Below are 22,763 nucleotides of genomic sequence, written 5' to 3'. Positions count from 1 at the left end.
ATATATATATATATATATATATATAGGCTTACTTCCCAGAACTGTCCCAAGATATAATTGAGCCCTACAAATAGGAATCTCTAGCTAAAAACCTCTACTGTGTGTGGCAATATGAAACATTGTTGGATCCAGGGCACTCTAACGATATGTTGCCGAGTGACTTCTTTTGTGTAGCTCTCTTGGCTTTTCTTCTTTGTACCCTGCTTTGTGTTACATATATATATAGGCTTACTTCCCAGAACTGTCCCAAGATATAATTGAGCCCTACAAATAGGAATCTCTAGCTAAAAACCTCTACTGTGTGTGGCAATATGAAACATTGTTGGATCCAGGGCACTCTAACGATATGTTGCCGAGTGACTTCTTTTGTGTAGCTCTCTTGGCTTTTCTTCTTTGTACCCTGCTTTGTGTTACAGTAGCTACCAAATGTTAAATCCCGAATTCCCAGAATTGTAAGGGAAACATTTTATGGACATCTGAAAGACCACAACCAGTACGATCAATAATTATTTTGGCCTCTGAGCAGTGGGGCAAAGCCAGTGGACAGGACAATTAGAAGAGTGTTAGTCAAAAAGGAAATAAAAATACTGTCATGAAAATAACACGCAGTGGCAACATATGATCTTGAATTGCTATTGGTCTCTGATTTCCGGTTGGTAATATGCTTATACAGATACACTATTTTAGGTGAACATTTTAGGATCAGTCCCTGGGTTGTGTTTGCCTCTGCTGCAGTGTGGATAGCTTAGTATATTTTAGAGGTGGCCTATCATAATCTGCTGCTGGAATCTCTATTATCTGCTTCCTTATCCATTCCTATTTTTCTTCTGGCTCAAAAGTTACTTCTTCAGCATATACTGAGTTAAGGCTGGGGATTTAGCTCAGTGGTTCCACCGCCAGCCTCCCAAGCACAAGGACGAGAGTTAGATCCCTGGTACCAAACAAACAAACAAACAAGCATATCCTGGGTTATGTGGACTTCATCTACCTAGCCACATTCAACATCTTTGTTATCTATCATCCAGCAGAACATTCTAGTTGTTTTCTCCCCACCTCTCTGCCAACTCACAAGGATTCTGACTAGTGCAATAACAGAAGAATAAAGAACCAAAACCATGAATCTGACCTTCTTGGAACATCTGCATTCTATTTCTGTTCCCAAGAGCCGTTTTTCAGCATCTATAGCATTTGCTTTGTTTTAACAGAAAGGAAAATCTCCTCCAATTAATCCTCCGTTCTCTCAATTCTGAAGATTTCAGGGAAGTTTTACAGCTTTAACAAGTATTGAAATTCAACGTTTTTATTCTATAAGTACACTTATGATTTGTAACTCTGAGCCATGTTGTTGTAGTTTCATTATATATGAATACTTGGAGCCTCACACCTGAAGCCTCCACCTTAGAGAACAATGTCTAGTTAGTATGTATTCATATGCAGCATGTGCATATGAAATTTTTAAAAGAACATGTTCAAAAAGAAAATTTAAGTGCTGAATGTAAAATAGATCACATACCACAATCAACTTGCTTTTATTCCAGGCATGCAAGGATGGTTGACCATCTCTGAAAATCAATAAGTGTAATAAAACATGAGTGGAATGAAGAATACTTTATTTCAGTTATCTCAACAGACACAGAAACCCTATTTGACAAACTTCAATATTCCTTCATGATAAAAGCTTTATCATAGCTCAGGCTAATAAATAGCCAACATCATATTGAATGGAGTAAAATAATGAATTTCTTCTGTGATAAGGAATAAGACTACTGCATACTCTCACCATTATTACTCTATAGAATACTAGAAATTTTAGCTAGGATGAATAAACATGAGAAAGAAATACAAGTCAAACAAATAGAAAAGGAGGAAATCAGATTATCTCTTTTTGCAAATGATAATCACGTACATAGAAAAACCTAAAGACTTTACCAAAAATTTCTGGAAACTGATAAACTCAGTAAAGTAGCAGAATACATACCAATTTAAAAGTCAGTACTATACAAGGCTTCGAGTAGTGGCACACGACTCTAATCCCAGAAGTCAGGAGGCTGAGACAGGAGGATTGCCATAAACTCGAGGGCAGACTGGGCACAGTGAATTCAAGTTCAGCCTGAATGACATAGCAAGACCTCGTTTCAAAAAATAAAGAAACATAAAGTCCATGTTTATATGCCAAAAATGAATTTACTCTTAAACCTTGATAACAATGACAGCTGATGCCCCTCCCCCATGCACACAGTTAAAATACATAAATTTAAGGAAGCAAAAGAATACTACACTCCAAATTATATAATACTGAGAAATTTATGAAGACACAAAAAGAAAGCCCTCACATAACCATGAATTCAAAGAATCAGTATAATTAAAATATAATTTCCCCCAAACAATGTACAGATTTAATGTAATCCTTATCAAGATGCCAATGACAGTCTTTCCAGAACTAGAAAATTCAGTCCCCAGGTAGCCAAAGCTTGCATAAAAAGACCAAAGCTAGAAGCACACCGCAATACTTGATTTCAAAACATACCACAAATCCATAGGAGGAAAATCAGTATGGCATTTGCATGAAAACAGACCCATGGTGAAATGGAACCAAACAGAAAACCCAGAAATAAATTTGTGCATCTCTAGCCTACTGATTCTCAACAGAGATTCCAAAAGCATGCATTGGAGAAAGAACAGACTCTTTAACAAATGATGAGGGGAAAGCGTTTTATCTTCGCTCAGATGACTGGAATTTAACCCCTGTCTCTTACCTCGTACAGAAATCAAGTAAAGGTGTATCAGAAGCCTTCAGAGAAGACCAGAAACTGAAACTAGTAAAGGAATACAGGTGAAACACTTCAAGATAATGGCATGGCCAGTGATTTTTCTGGATAAGACTTGAAAGCATGGGGAACAAAAGCAAAAAATGACAAATCGAATTGCATCAAAATAAAAGGCTGTACAGTGAAGGAAATAATGCAGGAAAGAGACAACAAAAGAGAAGCTAATATTTGCCAGGTGTTCATCTGACATAGGGTTAATATCCAGAATATACAAATAACATCTAAAAAACTAAAAAAAAAAAAAAAAAGAAATCAATAGTCTCTATAACAAATAGAGACTTCTCAAGAAAATGTGGTTTGTATACACAAGAGAATATTGCTCACACATAAATAAGAATGAGACCCTGTCAGTTGCAGCAAAATAGATGGAACTGGAGTACTCTTTGCTAAGTAAAATGAGCAAGACACAGAACGATAAGCATTATATATTGTTTCACAGTAGAAGGGCGTGCTTCGTCAGTGCATGATGCACATACAGGGTGGGTAAAATGAAAGTGAATCCCATTCATTTGTGAAATCAATATCTGCTGATAAGAATAAAAATACAATTCTACTTGTTCAATTCATACTGCCAGTGTGGCTATTTTGCCTTGTTGATTTTTCAGTTTATTTTAAAGAGTGCTGTTGTGCCATTATATTGTCCTTGTATATCATTGTAATTGACTCATGCGAAACCCTTCAATGCTTCCTGAACGAATCAAATGAGGCTATGAGGAAAAGTCTTAAAATCTTCCATTAAATTAATTGGACAATGAACTTGTTATTAGTACTTTAACTTTTGAGTTTTATTTATCATTATTTATTGTAACTAGTAATAGTAGTTTAGATGATAAAAACCAGATCCTTATACATGCTAGGCAAAGTTTCTTCTACTGAACAACACTCATAGCCCTATTTTGAAATATTTTGCTAAAAATTCAGGACATAATCAAATCCAACCACTGAGGGAAAGTGTAACAGAGTAAGTAAAGTTAAGGAGAATACTTCAGTTTGCTAACCATACACCATACACCCTGCTGCAACTCTTTCATATTAACACTGGCTTCAAATGGGATAATTCTGTTAATAATATGTTGTGTTTCATATCAAGAGAACTAAACTGTATCAAAATAGAAAATATTACCACAGATACTCTAGTTTCCTTTTCCCTAATATCAATATTTCCTCTCAAATTATTTCAATTCCAAAGTGACGATTCAAATGTCAGTTCAAAATATTCAGGTAGGTACTCCCAAGTGAAACAAGAGGGCCTCCTTTAAAATATAACGTTATCTTTGTAGCTCTGCTGAGTTAATAACTTTTTATCTTCAGATAATCTTTGATATTTAGGTCAGGCAGGGAGATCAAATATTTAAAGTATTAATAAAATACTTTTATGAAAATCAGATTAGTTGCTTTTTCTTCAATATGAACAAAACTTTCATTTGTATGATCTCAGATGAAAAGTAATTCCTAGACTTGTGCATGATACATAATTCAACTTCCTTTGAGAAATCACTAATTTGACCTTTTCAGGCATAATTTTACGAAGTACAATTAGTGAGCATCACCAGACAATAAAGTGCAGAGTGTGTAATTCTAACTCATTTCATTTGAATTTTTATAACTAACAAATTAACATTAGAAACCATAGCAGATAAGTCCCAAAACATTATTCTTTCTTTATAATTTATCCTAGAAATCTGTTTGTGAATAAAATGAAAATAACAGAAAGCTGGTGGTATCTTTTGCAACTCTTCTTATAAATAATGCAGCCCTGTCAAGTTCATTTCCCTAGCTGGCTTTCCCTAAAGTTCGCCTTCTATTTTTGCTCTGTTCTATCAGATACTTATAAATCTAAATACCTTTGAGAATAACTCTCCCACCTCATGTCTGTCTCCAAGGGAAAATATAATCTTACTTCAGTCATCTAATTAGGAGTAGGAGTCTTGGAGCTGCAGGCACCGACATCAACACAAGTCTGATGAGCCAGTGTGCTGACATCAATGAACACTTTATTAAATTACACACTCCTCTAAGCAGGCACGAGCTTTCAGAACCCTAATATTTTATGCACTATTACATCGACTCCCTGTTTGCTGAAGCTGAGTGTGTCCAGGATAAACTTAGGATATAAACTTCTGATGAGGTCACGGAGTTTTTTTTATAAACACAATATTTGGCATGCAGTTATGTGTTAAGTGTAGTCCACTGTTTTGACAACTAATAACTAGCCAGAATCAAAGAATAACAAGAAACAAGACAGGCAGTACAGTTTAAAGCATTTTTTTAAGACCAGTATCTCAAAGCAAAGTGAAGGAACCATCGATTGAAATACAACTTTAAAATGACGATTCTTTTCTGGATACTGCATATTTAGATATATAATTAATATGTAATAGGTTTGTCTTCTGCATCATTTATAAAATAACATAATAGCAAATGTTTTAAAATATTAAAATATTTGATATTTGATAATAGAAAATGCAATGAAGGTAAATATCATTAAAACTGCACGCATCTTTTTTATATAACATCTTTCCAGTTGATTGATATTGATCATTATTTCATGAACTTGTCAACCAGGTAGATTTACAAAGAGTAAAATGTACCATTTTTCTGCGTTTAGGCAAAGGCCTACAATGAGATAATTATTTGTTTGATAAAAATAGAGAATGTTTCATTTCTTTATGTAATTTTGGAGTCCCTAGACCTCGGCAAGCACTGACCTGTCATGAATCTGCCAACTTGTTTTTTTCAAAAATGTCTCAAAAATGGGGTCGATACTGTGCAATTCGGAGTCGTTTCTTCTTTCTTGCATAATATATTTGAACTGTGTTTATGTTTTCTTGTATCAATAGTTCTTTATTTATTTGTGGGATGGATACATGATTATTTGTCCAGTTTTAAACAGTTTGATTGTTCCCAGTTTTTTATTATTATGAATCAAACACGTAAATTTCAATTGCATGAAGTTCAATGTGAATCGTTATTTTGGCTAAACAAATACCTAGGATGAGAATGTTGTATCATATGATCAAAGCATATATAACTTTTAATAATCAACAAAATTTGCTTTCTAAGCAAGCTATAATATTTTGCATTCCCAGCAACAAGGTGTACTAATTCCAATTGCTCTATATTCTTTCAAACCACAAATATGTATTTTTAGCTGTTTTAATTTAATATAGTTGTATCCATTATGCTTTCGATTTTTAAATTCATATTCCATAATAATCAACAGTAGCAAATATATTAATTTCTTTTTTCTTTCTTTTTTGGTGTTTATTTATTTATTTGTTTTTTGAGGAATCAAATTAAAACCTGAGGCAGTTATGGTGCCACTGAGCTCAATCCCTGGACCAAGACTATTTCACTGTGCTATTTTGGCATTTGCTCAAATCCTTGTTCAAGTTTTTTCCACATTTTAATTACAATGTTTTTAATTATTGAGCTTCACATGTTTCTTATACAGCATTAATAATCATATTCATTAGATATGTGTTTCATGCCAAATATTTGTTTTCTTTTTTTATTTTATTAATGTCTATTGAAGATATTTTGCTTTTAATTTTGATAAAGTCAAATTTGTCAGTATGTTTTCCTTTCATAGATCATGATTTGTAAGAAATTAATTACCATGATTTTTTTTTTTTTTTGTACCAGGGATTGAACTCGGGTCCTTATGCTTGAAAGGCAGGGCACCAAGCCGCTAATTACCATGATTTTTAAAAATCTCTTTTCAGGGCCAGGGATTTAGCTCAGTGGTTCTGCTACCTGCCTCTCAAGCACAAGGATCCGAGTTCGATCCCTGGTACAAAAAAAAAAAAAAAAGAAAGAAAGAAAAAATCCTTTTCTAGGAAATACAAATATTTCTATGATAATTTTTAAAAGTTTAGATTTTTATATTAGACCTGTAATCAACTTTAAGTATTTTTGTAAATAATATATTGAAATTTAAAAGTTCTTAATAAAATAGCTCTTCATTTATTTATTTTAATTAATTTTCTTTTGTCAGGCTTTGTAATTTTCAGCATAAAGACCATTCACACGGTCTTGCTTTATTCCTATTTAAATAGTTTATTTTCTAAATTTTTTATAAATTACTTTATTTTTATTTTTATTCTTATTAATTTATAATTTTTAATTATCATGTAAAAGAGCTTCTGACTTTGCATGTGACCTTGGATTTCTGTCAGTTTTCTGCATTTATTTATTTATTGGTTCAATCTAGTAGCTTGTTAATTAAATTCTCTGGAACATCTGAGGTGTAGGATCATGCCTTTTGCAAATAGTGGCAGCTTCATTTCCTTCTTTTCGATATGTGCAGTTTTAGTTACTTATTCTCTTGTTGTCTATAACCACAAGCACACATTTGAAGACAAATGGTGAGAAATGATCATTGTACTTTGTTCTTATCACACAGAGAAGAAGATGTTGCTGTTCATCTTTAAATATGCTAGCTGTTGAATGTTTTAAGTGTATTCTTTGTGAGTGGGAAAGCTTCATGTCATGGAAGAGTTGAATTTCATCAAATATTTATTTTTCTTCTACTAAAATAGTTACATATTTCTAAAAATCAGTTGATAACATGACTATAATGACTGGCTTTACTTGTTGAATGAAATTTATACTAAGAAAAATCTATGATGTAGTATACATTTTATGTATTGTGCCAATATTTTGGTGAGAATTTGTGTACCTATTTTCATAGTTTTATCAATTTTATTTTATCCTATTCTTACAATGATCTTTTATGTTCTCAATGTTAGAAAAGTGAAGTCTTCATGAAATCTGCTGTCAGGTGATTTTTGTCTGCATTTTACCACACTCACTAACATGTACACAGAAATATTTGTAAAACATTTGCTTTATTTGTATTAGAATGCATGTATAAAATTTGTAAGTTCGGTTGAATGGTTACAGCTAAAGCTAAGAGAAGCCAATATTGACACATCTTGTCCTACAAAGCCCCGTACATCCTTATCACACTGTGTTTTCTCTTCTTCCTCATACACAATAGATGTTTTACTTTGGTAGTTTTTCCACACATCTTTTATTTAAAAAATTAAAGCCTTCTAAATTTTAGTGTCATTATCATATGACACTGCTTTCTTCAACCTAAAGTAATTTTTGAGAATGAGTAACAATATTCTGAAAGAGTGAATATGCTGTACATATTTATAAAAGGACTAATGAATGAATGCATGAAGATTCCACTCTATTTGAATTTAAAATATATTCTTTTCTTTTGTCATGCTAATTGTCATATACACAACTGAGAAAACTCAGTCTCCATAAACTCTGAACTATTTTCTTTATCTTCCATCTCCTTACTTCTATATATTTTACAGGATATTCTTAGCCATAAGGCAGGAAAATAAATTGAAATGACCTCAAAAGCAAATATGTTCTTTAATCAACATAGTCCATTAAAATTACTAAAGTGGTGCCTGCATGCTTGTGTACACCCCCCGCACAGATGATTCTACTCCTCCAGGATGCAGAATGTCTGTCTGGAGAACAGATAAAAATAAGGGTATGATAACATGTGACAAGTATCAAGACACAGAAATCGACACAGTAGCATTTACACAGATAGAGGAGTGTATATGAAAGTTATATCCAGTGTCCAAGATGCAGAGATTGGCAATCCCAAGCATCATTCTGCTTGAAATAGTAATTCACGATTATATGAATAATTAGCCCTTTATCGATTGTGGCTTAATGATCCAGAATTTAGATGTAATGTTGTGTTTCTGGCACTGGGCATAGCCCTCTAAATTCTTACTGAAGTGATGAATCTCTCTGACTCGCACAGAAACCGTGAGTGAATTCAGGTCAAGTGTATAATTGCTGCACAGGCCATTGCACAATGTCTTTCAGTGTCTGAGAGCTTACAAATTTCAGTGCCTTTGATAAATGTAGATTTTTGTTGTGGTGATTAGTTTAGAATTACACTTAATACAGGCACAAAATGATTCATTGAATGAATCAGAATTATGTAACTCTAATACTTTCTGATGTTGAGAAATAACTATATTAGTTATTTCCCAATTGGCATTTGTGATACACAAAGAGAAAATAAACTAGGTATACCTATTCAAAAACTAAATATTTTAAAGTTGGCTGTCTCCAGTGTCTTATGACATGAATGTCTGCAATCTGTATTGCAGTTGAAATGCCTGGGGGAGGAACCAGGAATTGATAGAGTCCAATTCAGAGTGTGAAGTTTATGAGAGTAGAGACAACTACTACTAAATATATCCTTACTTTTAAAGGGAAAAAATAATCCTTCTTTTTTAAGTTACATACTTTCTCTCCAGTGACACAATTATTGAAAAGGGGGAATTAGCTATTGAAACTTTGTTCTCAAGGAGACTTGAAAGAGAAATTTATTCTTGAAATTTGACATGTTAATGGCATTTTCCCAATAAAAATCAGTCTATAGAATGTAAGCACGAATTGTATTTAATATTTTAGCAAATATTTTTGACCCAGAAACTTACCACATGAATCCAAATACTTCTTCAGTCTGTAGGTCGTATATTTCTCGCTGCCGCATCAAATATTTCTCATTCCCAATTCATGCATCTTATTTGTGCTTAGTGAACTGAAAGTCTCCTAGATAAATGCATTAAAGTGTGAGTTTTACTCATAATAAAGTGTTTATTACTAAGTTATGCAGAGCATAATACAGGGCAGTGCAAGTTGAATTTAGCAACCAAAATATTCATGATCATAACAGTAACTGTTTGAGATGGAGTACATCACATGACATTCCTTGTGAAACTATACATAGCTGTCAGATTAACTCATATGAAAAATAAATTCTGAGGTGGGTTTTGAAGCTGGGCTCAAAAGTCCATGAGCATATTTGCTACAAGACCAGGCTTGACTTCTCCTTTACAAAAAGTAGGTACAGAGATGATGAGTCATTATCCTTTTAGGGGCTAGTGAAATGTTTTAATTGCTTTTAAACAAAGTGAAAATGACCATGCTTCTAAAACTGCTATACAGATTCAATGCAATTCTGATTGAAATCCCAACAGTATATTTCACAGAACATTGGAAAACAATTGAACATTTCATTTGGAACCAGAAGAGACCTACAGTAGCAAAATCCATTCTAGGCAACAGAGACATGGCATGGGGTATTACAATCCCCAATTTGAAACTGTACTATGAAGCCACTCTGATAAAAACAGCATGGTACTGGCAAAGAAATAGACCCAAAGATCAATGGAATAGATGAGAACATGCCAAAACACCACCAGACATACTCAGCTGACTCATCTTTGACAGAGGAGCGAACCATCCTCAATGGAAGAAAGATAGCCTGTTTAATAAACTGTGTTGAAAGAACTGGATTTCAACTTGTCCAATATTAAAACTAGATCCATATTTTTCACTGTGCACTAAACTAAAATGCAAGTGGATTAAAGATCTAAATATCAAAACAGAAATACTGAACTTACTGGAAAATAAATTAGGTAGAACTCTTGAAGACATTGGCATAGGAAAATACCTTATGAAAAAATCCTCAGCAGCATGAGAACTTGCACAAAGAATCAACAACTGGGATCTCATTGTATTAAAAAGTTTTTGCAGTGCAAGAGAAACCACTAATGCAGCAAGGAGAAAACCTACAATGTGGGATAAATTTTACCAGCTACTCCTCCGACAAAGGACTACTCTTTAGAATATATAAATAACTGCAAAAAATCAGATCCACCAAATACAAAGACCCAACTCAAAAGTGGGCATCTGAAATGAACAGACATTTCTCAGACAAGCAAGTAAAAGCAGCAAATAAATATATGAAAAAATGTTCAACATTACCATTCATTCAAGAGATGTACATTAAAACAACACTGAAGTTCCACCTTACTGCAGAAATAATGGCTGCTATCAAGAAATCAACCAATAACAATTGCTGGCACGGCTATGGGGAGATAGGAACCCTTCTCCATTGTAGGTGGGAGTGCAGACTGGTACAACTGCTGAGGAAATCAATATGGTGATACTTCAAAGAACTGGGATTAGAGGTCCCATTTGACCCAGCTATCCCTCTGTTGGGTATCTTCCCAAAACATTTAAAGAATTATCCCATATGTTCCCCCATGTTTATAGCGGTACAGTTCGTAATAGCTAAAACTTGCAAACAACCCAAATGCTCATCAACAGGAGACTGAATGAAGATGCATTTTTTTTCTATAAAATTCAGTACTACTCAGCCATAAAGTGTGATTAAACTAGAGACATAACTAAATGGACACAGATTGAGGCTATACTCTTAAGTGAAATAAATAGGGCACACTTGAGTAAATACTGAATAGTTTCTCTGGTGTGAAAAACTAAAAGTTTAAATAAGATCCAAATTGCGTAATGGACAATGTGAAATAGGAAGAAAAGGCCAAAGGTGCAGGGGGTAGTGGTAAGGGCAGGGGAAAGGAAATAAAAGAAAATAAAAAATATGAGAAAAGGAAAAAATTAGAAACAGTCTTTGTAAATAGGGGAGTGGGGTGAAGGGAGGGCAGGGACAAGGGGAAAAATGAGAACCACGATCTGTCATATAAAGGTACAAGATCCCAATGATGAGTGTAACTGTACCCTATACTTAAAAAGTACCAATAAAGTCAATGAAAAAAATGTAAATAAGGTTCAAATGGTATAATTGAGAGGGTAAAATAGGAAGAAACAGTTAAAGGGTAAGTGGGGAGGGGGAAAGGAAATAAGGGAAAAGAAAAAATGTGAAAATGGAAAAAATGGAAACAAAGTCTTTGTAAATAAGGAAGGGTGAAAGGGGTGAAGGGTAGGCAGGGGTGTGGAGAAAAAATAAGAACCAAGACATATCATGTAAAAGTACAAGATGCCAGTGATAAATGCAACCATATTGTTTGTTTTAAATGTACCAATAAATTTAAGGGGAAAAATGAGAGATCAAATTTCTAAATGAAAATCTGCAGTATTAGTAGACGTGCTTATAAAATTGCAGCTGTAAAATATTTTTTCTATCACTTTTGTTTTGCTGTTGTTGTTGCTTTAGTACTGGGAATCAAACGCTGGACATTGTGCTTGTGAGGCAAGTGGCAGAACAACTGAGCTAAATCCCTGACCCTCTAGTACTTTTTATTGTGGAAAAGCTCCTGCAAGGAAATTGCCAAAGGTCCATGAAAGTTTCAACATAATATTGGATAATATAGACAAAACTATGTCTGAAATATTATCTGAGGGAATGCCACATTGTAACAGGCCAGAACTTAATTTTACGTGTGAGTGTATTCATCTTAGAAAAATGAAATTATTGCATTTGTTTAATACATATGCTGCTTGTCACCCTGAGTTTTGCATATTTTCCCCTACTCATTACCCTTTACATATTCATGACCCATTATTGTCATTCATGAAGCATGAGCCCATTCCATTCCATTCCCTCGTGTGGGTTTAATTCTTGAATGCGCTTGCAAACATGTGCATGTGCACAGAGAAGCAGCCCTCGCCACGACACTTTATGTCCTCCGTCCTGGGCCTCACCAGGAAGACTTTCCACCAACGAGATTCCCTAGACTTCCCACACTGGAGTTCGGTAGTTGTGTTACACATTCCCAGTTTTAGATGGTGCAAAACATTTCAGTTTATTTATTTGCTTGTTTGTTTATATTTGACAGGCTCCATATAGGCAGCTTTTACAGTGTCTCAGTGGCCTTATCTGTAAAGTGAAAATTCTAAGCATATTTCATTGAGGAGCAAAAGACAAAAAAAAATGTCTCTCCATAACTGGCAAAAACACCATAGTGTAGATTAATATTTGAAGTGTTTATATAACTGACAGCATGTTTCAGAATCTAGTGTTTATATTTAAGCATGGATACTTTAAAAATTTTAAATAAGCATTTAAAAATAAAAAGTAAACCTTTTTTGTTGTTTTTCAGTTAAAAACTCTGATGACAGTAACTTCACATTGAGACGAGCCATTATAATAAATACAAAACATGTCACATCTGTTTCCTCTCTGCCACAATAAAATAAAATAGATACAAATTTATTCCACTGTATTTCAGCTAAAGACATATAATCTGGGGCATAGTTCTTTTTCGGGGGAAGGGGCCTCCATTTAGAGATAAGTGTCTATAAATGGATGTTTTAGTATTTTGCAAATGCTGAGGCATCGTTAGAGTTAAAAATTTGTGTTGATGTGTTTGTCTCCTTCTTTTGCTTAAACCTGACATTATCACAAAAATGTCCCAAAAGGTCCTTCTGAGATTGGTCTTATGATTTAGATCCAAAATGTCCTCCCAAATTCTCTATGTGCAGAAGGAGTTTTGATCTGGAGTGTGCTGTACATTCTGAGGTGGATTTATCCAATGACAGGTTCACACCTGCATGTGCTAATAGGAGGTAGGCCTTGGTTGAGTTGGTCACTGAGGGTACCACCTGCAAGGGTGTATCTTTTCCCAGCTAGCACTTTTGTGCCTGCTTCCTAGATACCATGGTTGAATATCTTTCCTCTACCATGTGCTTCCACCATGCCCTTTGTACCTTGTAACCAGCCAGCTGTCGGTTGAAACCATGAGCCAAAATAAACCGCTCCGTTAAGTTGTATTAGGTGTTATTGTCTCAGTAAAGGGAAAAATGACTAATAGCAACATGCTTATATTCATATAGATGATAATACATATGTTTTTAACTTTAGTTTCAATGGCCAGTTGTATATTCTATTTGTTTGAATCTTTGATTTTCATTAACTGCTGTCCAGCGATTTTTCACTTTCAGGTACAATAACAAAGCCATGTTAAGCATTGTAATCCCAATTTAGTTCCCATTCTTCACATTCACATAGTAGAACCAATTAGTGTGTACTGATTTGGTTTACACATTACTAATTAGTATGTGTTCAGAGAGGACTTTATAGAAGTGACTTAAAGAGCAGTTATGTTTAATGACTTCTTTCTTCCCACTGTGGTTATTGATCCCTTTCTTGATTGTCCAATAATAATGCATTAAATGACCAAAAAAACCCACAAAAAACAAAAAAAAACATTTTGGGTGGGATTTCAAATAAAGGCCTCAAATTCTTTCTTTGTCACTTACTCATTGTTTTACAAAATCAAGTCCTGAATCAAGAAAATTGGATACCAGATGGCATTTATCTAAGCATCTTTAAGTCTCCCTGAGAGCATTCTTGCTACCAATCTCCACATAATGAATTAAATTCCAGCTACAGTAAAATGAGAGTTTCAGGACACAGCAGGTGAAATGCCACAGCTGTATTGGCACTGTTAACTTGGTCAGGGATTAAGTTACACCTGGGACTGTCACATCTGCTGCTTGAGTTAAAAAGGTTGTTGAGAGTGTAGGAAGAATTCTTGGATGTTGTTCTTTAACCTATTAGCAGTAGTCTTAGAAAAATAGCTACACCAAGTTATAAGCTTCATTTACCAGTGCTTCTCTTTACCCCTGCAGCACCTTGAACTACCCACTACACCAAATCTATTTCAGTGACATCTGGCTTTACAAAGTATCGTATGAGAATAATAGTGCATACCATGCGTAGAAAAACATATTATGTGCAGGTCATATTCCTGGAGAATAGAAATCATTTAAATGGTTTTACCTGAAGAGGAATGTTAATCTGAGAAGAACTGCATGCTCCAGACCATTTTAGAATTCTTTCTGCATTGATAACAGTCCCAATGAGGTTGGAAAACTCATCTGAAACTAGTAAATATTTTTGTTGCATATTTCACTCAAGAAAGATTACGCTGTTTCAATGTCGGAGCAGCATCTTATGCAAGTCCTGATTCTTTAAATAAAAATACAATTAGAGATAAAATAGTATAAATAGTCCTTGATGTATTTTTTTGCTTTTGTTTGGTTTGGGGGAGGAGAGCCCATTTCCTCCATACTGCAGTGTTTTACAAAGAATAATAATGATACTCAGTACTATTCAAGAAATATTTATTGAACATTTTGGATGAATGCTTATATTAGTAACTTTTCATGCAAGATATGACACTGATTTAAATTTACGGTCTAAACACAAGTACATATGCAGAATACTTAAAATAGAGTGATAAATATTCAACGTGGAGTCACATATTTTCCAAGACATTAGAACACAGTAGGTAATGTGTAATGAACTCTTGGAAAATATGATCAAGCATATGGAGTCATTTTATTTGAGCCTTTAGTGTAATGCTTTGATTCAATTATCTCACATACTGTTAAATGCTAGGTGCATAAAATGGTATCAGCTGAATAAAAAGGAACTATTTAGTATGCACTGACTCATTTTAATTGTATAAACACCCCTGAAATATGTCCCTTTATTTCTCAATGCTGAAATTTCATTAGGCTGTATTTGTTGTACGAAATTTTAAAAGGAATAAATTATTCACTCTTATAGACTTGGATTTGGTCTCAGTAATTTTAGCATTTTCTTTTACTGTTATACACAGAGAATTTAGAATAAATCTCATCCGTTGGTACTCTAATTAACATAATGAACTGACTGATGAATGACTAATTATTTTTATTAACCAAGGATGGATTGTAGCTGAAGTGATCAGCTGTGATAATGTGAAGACTTAATTAGTAGATCAGATTTTCCAAAATACCTATTTTATTGTCTTCTGCGATCAGCTTTTCTTGATCTCTCACAGAATAAATTCTATAGTTTTTAGAGGAAGTAATCCTTATTTCAAAGTATTTCAAGTATTTCAGAGGAATGATGAAAACCTTGGGATTACAACAGTGAAATGAAGTCAGTGAGACAAATGCTTTGAAATATACTTATAAAGGAAAACACAGTTTATGGTATGATCAAGAGATAAGTTGCTGTAGTGGGTGCTGACTTAATCACAGTTTACTGGTTAAAAGCATTAGAAAAATAAGATAATTTAGAAATAGTGTTCTGACTTTCTGACTGTTGTCACTATATATTTTATTTTTCCATTGCTAGAGTAGATCACATACTGGGCATTGCAATACTAAAGGAAAAAGTCATAAACACATTTTGAGTATGCTTTAAGGACCGAGTCCTATAACTTTGCTGTTCAAAACATGTGGTCCCATGGCCTTCACATCAACTCTGGAGAGTGTCGATAATGCAGTCATGCACCCTCCCGTGACCGGCTGGATGTGAACATTAGAGGTTAGGACATAATCTGGGATTCTTAATGTACATGGAAATTTGAGTAGCATTTATTACCAGGAAATGTGGGGATGCAGAATGCGAAAGAGTGGTTTATTAGCTCTTAACTTTCATGTGATTTTATGGAAATTATTTTTGAGATTAAAATAAGGAAATAGGGCTTTGAATGAATTTCTTCTAACTTTTATTAACTGGAAATTATATTACAGAATTTCATTAACTTCAATAACATTTAGTATTTTACTTTGGTCTCCACATATTTGACTCCTCTCAGTTATAACACTTTACAGGATCAAACAATGCAACACCTGCCTTGTAAATTTTCATATTCTAAAATTAAGCTTTTACTTTTCAGCATAAGTCATCCAAACTATTCAAAAACTACTTAAAATATCAATTACTTAATTCAAGGATTAGTTGCTGATATGTGTATGTATTCTTAACAGCATGCTATTTGCTGAGGGAAATTCAATAAGATATAATCACCTGAACAATATTGATGTGTATATATTAGTGGGAAAGTAGTTTATAAATGCAAGGAGTAGCTTCTTAAATTGCTGCTTATTAGGTTGTACAGTTCCCAGTTATTCCTTCCCCAAACACTGATGCTTTATCTTTTAAATTACTAGAAATGCAGTTTGAGAATGGAACCATGGTAATGTAAAATAATTTTTTTAAAATATTGCAGATATTGCAATAAAATAGGAAATTCAGATGTTCACAGCAGTAGACATGTTCGGAATTTTTAATTGATTTCAGTCATGGTGAAATGGGTTTTGGAAAATTAATTAGGTAAAACCCTGTAGGATATATTTTAAATAAGAAAGATTGAGGTTATGAAAACCTGTCGGAAAAAGTTGCGAGTTCTTTTTCATGAAGTAATGATTATTTAAAATAGTGTTGTGGCATAATGAAAGGGGAAAAAAAGGCTGCAAGACCTGAAGAAAGAACAAACAAATAACAAAATGTATCAAGTAAGCATCTCATAATTGTACTGAGTTAAGCATAAATGTCAAAGATGTTCTATAACTTTAATTAGCACTGATAATAAATAAGCAATGTTTTGAAATGTCTACATATAGGCTCCTAACTTTGTAGATTATTTCAGGGAAAATTACTTTGGGCAAATTAAGTTATGGCTTAATGTAACGTTCTATTTTTACGTAATGTTTGTGTGAAATAGTTTTTATGCAAAATACAATTTAAATATATTTTGATTATTTCAAACTATGCATTGTGTTAAAATTCATTAGTTATTTTGTTATTGAACAATTGAAAACAGCATAGACAAAAAGAATGCTCTCAATCATAAGGTGGAGCTCCAATTACTTATTGACAAATTTTTAAAAAACAGTTCCCATTTATTTCTTCCCCAAATACTGATGCTTTAACTTTTAAATTACTAGAAAGTATGTCTTTTTTTTAGAAGTGATCACTGATATAAAATGTAGTTGCTAGTAGATTAAAAGAACAGAAAAATATGAAATGAGTGATTTATTTCAATAAATTTTACTACTTTTTTAAAGACAGTAAAAACTCAATTAGACAAGCACTTCTTTTAGAAACAGTGTAAGTTTCTAGAAAATACCATGTATTATATCCTGATGCATAAAAATGACAAAGTGTGTTTGATAAATGTTTATACCTCTTAAAATCTAATCATTTTGTGTAAAGTCAGTGCTTTGGAATTTAAAATAATTCTGTGCATCAGATAATTGCTAAACTTCAAGTAGAGTATTTCATGCAATATTTTAATATATGATATATTTTATATATGTTATATTTTACATGATATATTTACATGATATATTTAATTTCACATGGTATATTTTACATGATATATTTTAATCGAGTTTGCATCTATCAAGGTGTATGACTTCATATGCTATGTAAAGCTCCACTGTCATTTAATATATTTAAGGGAAATGTTTTGCTGTTAATCATATTTCTAAAGCCCATTTACATTAGCATTTCAATTTTTTTAATAATAAAGGAAAAAGTAAACAGATTGTTAACAAATAATTGTGGAGGAAAGCATAAATATAAACACCAGAACACTTGGAATGATATATTTTATAAGACAAATGCAATCCAATCTTTTTAGTTTCCAAACCATTTTTTGTGACCAATGCAAAATAAAGTCTACTCATTTTAGACATATTTAAAAATCCACACAAAATTTTAAAATAAAAATAATCCAACAATAAGATAAATGAGGATACAAGCAATTATAATGGCTTTTCTGTACATACATACTTGAGTGTTTAGATACAGAACAGGTAATGGTAGTTTTTGACATGAATTTATAATACATATAATTCACTTATTCATTCTTTTAAATTAGCTATTGAATATCTAACATATGCAACATTCTGTGCTAGGTTCAATGAATGCAACAGTAGAAAATAGCCTAAATTCTCTTCCTTCAAGAGACTAGTAGAGTGGCAGAATATACATGATAATGTATGACGTGCATGCCGTGTATGAAAAGTACTTCAGCAAGACCTGAAGGATGCAGGGGCTCCAAGCGGCTCTTGAAAGAAAAGCCTTTCAGATACAGGAGAAAAGTAGAAAGGTCCTGCTTAAGGAAAGAAGCACGTGCGCTGTGCTGCGGGGTGAAGCAAGGACCTTGTGGGAGAAGAAGAATCAGGTGGAAGCTGAGGTGAAGAAATCAAGTGAAACAGTTCGGAAAAGCGACAGGTGGTTCGAAGCACAGTGCCGTATTTTGGAGTAGACTTTGGTTTTTAGTCAAATTGAGATCAGAAGCCCGAAGAGTGTTCTGTACAGTGAAGGGACTTCCCTACCTCACATTTTAATGAAATTATGTTGGAGATTTTGTTGAGAAAATACTGGAGCAGGGTAGAGAATAGTGAATAGATAATTGCCACCCTGAGCCCCTGGGCTTCATAGATTTCTAGAGCAGGGTGGTGGCAGTGCACTGGTTAGAAGTGCACGGTACAGCTGGGACATGATGAAGTCTTCCTGCCCACTGGTCTTCATTACTTTACAGATTGATTCGCTCTAGTAGTGAACTCTTCTGTGTTCTAGGAAAACCCCAGTATCCCACAGACTTCCTGAAAAAGAGAGGAGAGTCCATCAACTGAAGCATTGCTGCTTTTTATGTGTTTTGTTCTTTTTCTGGTTTTACTTTGACCTATATACATAAGGCTATATTTGAAGAAACCGTGGCACTATTTACAAAACCCAAAACTTAATATCGTGGTGTTTCATAAGTAATGTGTGACTCCTGTTGTTTTTTGCATCCGTATTTTATTTTCAAAGTTTTAATTTACGTTAAATTACACTGGAAATTTTATGCAAAATAAAGTCCATCTTTCCACTATATAATAATTATAATTCTTGAAAACTTTTAAAATAGCAAAAGAAAAATGAAAATGTAATTATGGTTCTACTTTAGAATTTGTTTGAAATTATTTGCAGTTGTATTTTACAAATTGTACATACTTCATGAAACAAGAAATGTTTTGGCAGACCAATCGTATTAAAAATAGAAAAAAATGTTTTGATTGCTATTATTAGCAAATCATTGACATGTTAAATTTAAATTGATGAGTAAGAGTCATAATGTTGTCAACTGACTTTTTATTTGTTGTTTGTTTGTTTATTGTTTGAAGCTTGTGGAAAGATGTACAAATCACTGATGAAATGCTGGAAACCAGCTGAAACACTGTAAAATCCAATCTGGTAAAGTAGGACTACTTCCTCTTCATCCACGTTGGGATTTGCTACAAGGTGAACTATGACAATATACCAATTTTTGAGACTCTTTCTACTCTGGGTATGGCTGCCACATTTGTGTTCTCCAGAGATAATGTTCAGAAGGACTCCTGAGCCTCAGAGAAGGATTTTAGGCACACGTGGACCGAGGAATGATGGAAAAATTCTGCATCGTCAAAAACGTGGCTGGATGTGGAATCAATTTTTCTTACTGGAGGAGTACACAGGATCTGATTATCAGTATGTGGGCAAGGTAAGTCTATCACAGGTAAATATTTGTGTCCTTATTTTATGTGTTTAGTAAGGAAAGCTCAAGGTCTTTAGGAGTATGGTTCTTATAAATTTGATTCTTTAAACAACTCCAAAGGATTTTTTTATGTAGTATAATTTTAGTTTGAAAAACAATGGGCTAAATACAACATATTACATGCAAGAGCTCATTTATTATATTAACTCTGCCCTATAACTCATGTATCAAATAGGTATTAAAATTGCAGTTTTTGAATTTATACTTAGAAAGCAATCAAAGCTATATCTTACCACATCATATAAATAGCTACATGTATATGTGTGTGTACTTTTAAGTTCAGTGAGGAAGAGAAGATATATGTATATGTATAAAATATATTTTCATCACTTTACAGTACAAAATAGCAAATGCTATTAAAAACTCATAAGCAAAAATCTTGTTCATTTAGAGTAACATATTTTGCAGATATTTGAATTCTTTATTTTTCTTAATTAACAACATGGGTGCCATTGTATAAAGTAAATTAAGCCAGTAAAAGTTATTTACTTATTGCAATATGGGGTGGAAAGGAAAGAGTGCTATTTATTACAATTGTGCTCAGTTTTTATTTTTCAAGAAAACCCATTTTTCAGAGAATATGTTTTCATTGATTTTATTGGTTTGTTTGCTTTTTGAAACAGTGTCTCTGTGTAATTCAGGCTGCCCTTCAATTCACTAAGTACCCTAGGCCGGCCTTGAGCTCATGGTGATCTTCCTGTCTCAACCTCCGTTCACTGGGATTGCAAGTGTGCACCACCATGCCCAGCTATTTTCAGTCTTTTTAAAACCCAGTAGGTTTTGTCATATTCCAATTCTTATTGTCTCTTTAAAATAACTGGTAATATGGAAGGGATGACATTAAAAATGAAATATATTGGCTACGAAGATCAAGGTAAAGAAACAAAAACCTACGCCAATCTTAGCAAATTGTAAGAAATAGCAGTATTATCACAATACTCCCTGATTAAATGATTTGAGAATGCAGTCTGAAGGTTAATTTTATGGATTTTGCAGCAAGAAATCTTTCAGTTATGAAAACAACCATAAAAATGTGATAACAGAAATCACAAGCATAGAAACTAGAAATAGTTTCGTTTGGTTCTTGCTGGACATAGCATTTGTCTGAGCTATTTCCATCTGTTTCCCTTCATTTAGTCCTAAATGAGGAGTTAATAAAGTTGGTAAACTGACCTCTCACTGCATTATATACACCACATGATATCATACCTATTGCTTTTCTCTTTTCATCACCTGCAGAATGTCAGTACTGTAATCAAGAAATTTACTTCATATTTCTGTCTATATCTCTTAGAGTAGAGCTTAATAACTGTTTAGCAGATTGAATTAACTAGTCATATTGAATTGAATTGCCCTGGCCACCTGGTGCCACTTGTCTCTTTGACAGAGAAAATTAGTCTAGAATTTTAAATCAATGTGGACAATTAAGACTTCAAATTCTTAATTTATACATACATCTTGATGTGCAGCTTAAGTTTTATTCTTTCTGCCCTCCTTTATAAAAGAAAAGCATAAAACTCTTTAATAAACCTATAGACACAGGGAACTTATGGATTTCACACTAGTTCTTTTCTATACAGTACATGCTGAGCTATTATACATCAGTTCTCAGCTATAAATAGATTTTCTGAACCTAATCATAAGGGCACAGATATCTATGTTTTATTACTTGTCTCAAGTTTATTTTATAGATTCTGTAGTTCATTCCAATAATAGACTAGAAACTAAATATTTTAAGATGTTTTGTCAATACTAGAGTATAATATTGTGCCAAATACATTCAATAATTAAACAATTTAAATTCCTATTTTCATATACAAAGAATTTTAAAACACTCATTTTAATGAGTTGAAATTAAGATACATTTTAGTCATAAAGTCCAAAAAAACCTAAAATCCCTTTCAAATGCCATTTTAGTAAATTTGCTATGTGGTTGTTTGTTTTTTTCTTTCAGAATTTTTTCTTTCAGCTTTACTTTCTGTGAAACAGGCATTGAAGCTGAGTCTTTCTGTGTCCGGCGTGGTTTAGAGAGAGGCACAGAGTGTGTTGCAGTGATGACCTATGTTGAGATAGAGACATCTGTTGTAGTGGGGGATGTTCAGGAGCTCAGAACAGGCAATGGAGCTGTGGACAATACTCATAGGGTCAGCAGAGTGTGGAGGGAGAGAAAAACATCCAAACAACTGGCATCTAAGACCTAGACAGAGTGAGTGTAATCTCTCAGACTGAATGTATCGTTGGCTATGAAGTGAAAACTGAGCGCAATCTGGAAAAGTATATAATTGACAAGAGACATAAGATGAAGCCTTGATTTGCCACTACTTCTCTTTCGAAGCTTCCTCTTGACCCTCATTTTCTGAGAAACAAATAAAAATTATGACTCTTCCAGTAAACACATATGTATTCACTCTTAGCAATGCTATTATGTTTGAATGTAAAGTGTACTGTATTTTCAAACTCTTTTAGAAAAAAAAAAGAAGGAATAAAAGGAAGAAACGAGAAAAGGAGACAGAGATTGTGGATACATGTAACTGCCATGACTCCATTAAAATGTCAGTCAGTCTGCTCAGCTCTCAAAGACCAAGAAGAGATTTCCTTAAAATCAGTCAGCAAAATGAGTTCAAAGCAAATTATATCCAGCGTAAATTCTATTTTCCATGAGTTAAGCAAAATATCCTGTATGAATAGCAACACACAGAGACTTTCGGTACATTTGTCCCCTTCCCTCACCTTCTAAATCACAGGCTTACAAATT

At 33.4% G+C, this 22,763-nt stretch overlaps 1 protein-coding gene across 2 annotated transcripts in view; it reads left to right on the top strand.

Annotated features, from left to right (window-relative positions):
• The window catches only part of Cdh10 (cadherin 10), a 172,586-nt gene that overhangs the window by 40,381 nt on the left and 109,442 nt on the right, over positions 1 to 22,763 (top strand). For both annotated transcript variants that reach the window (XM_019207452.2, XM_010623791.2), the window contains exon 2: positions 19,599 to 19,954. In XM_019207452.2, coding sequence (XP_019062997.1) covers positions 19,724 to 19,954 — 231 coding nt within the window. In that variant the 5' untranslated portion in view covers positions 19,599 to 19,723. The remainder of the gene's footprint in view (positions 1 to 19,598; positions 19,955 to 22,763) is intronic.

Source organism: Fukomys damarensis, unplaced genomic scaffold (genome assembly GCF_012274545.1).
Source record: "Fukomys damarensis isolate Sample0158 unplaced genomic scaffold, DMR_v1.0_HiC HiC_scaffold_1, whole genome shotgun sequence".
In the NCBI taxonomy this organism is placed as follows: domain Eukaryota; kingdom Metazoa; phylum Chordata; class Mammalia; order Rodentia; family Bathyergidae; genus Fukomys; species Fukomys damarensis.
This window is presented reverse-complemented; position numbering and strand designations above follow the sequence as displayed.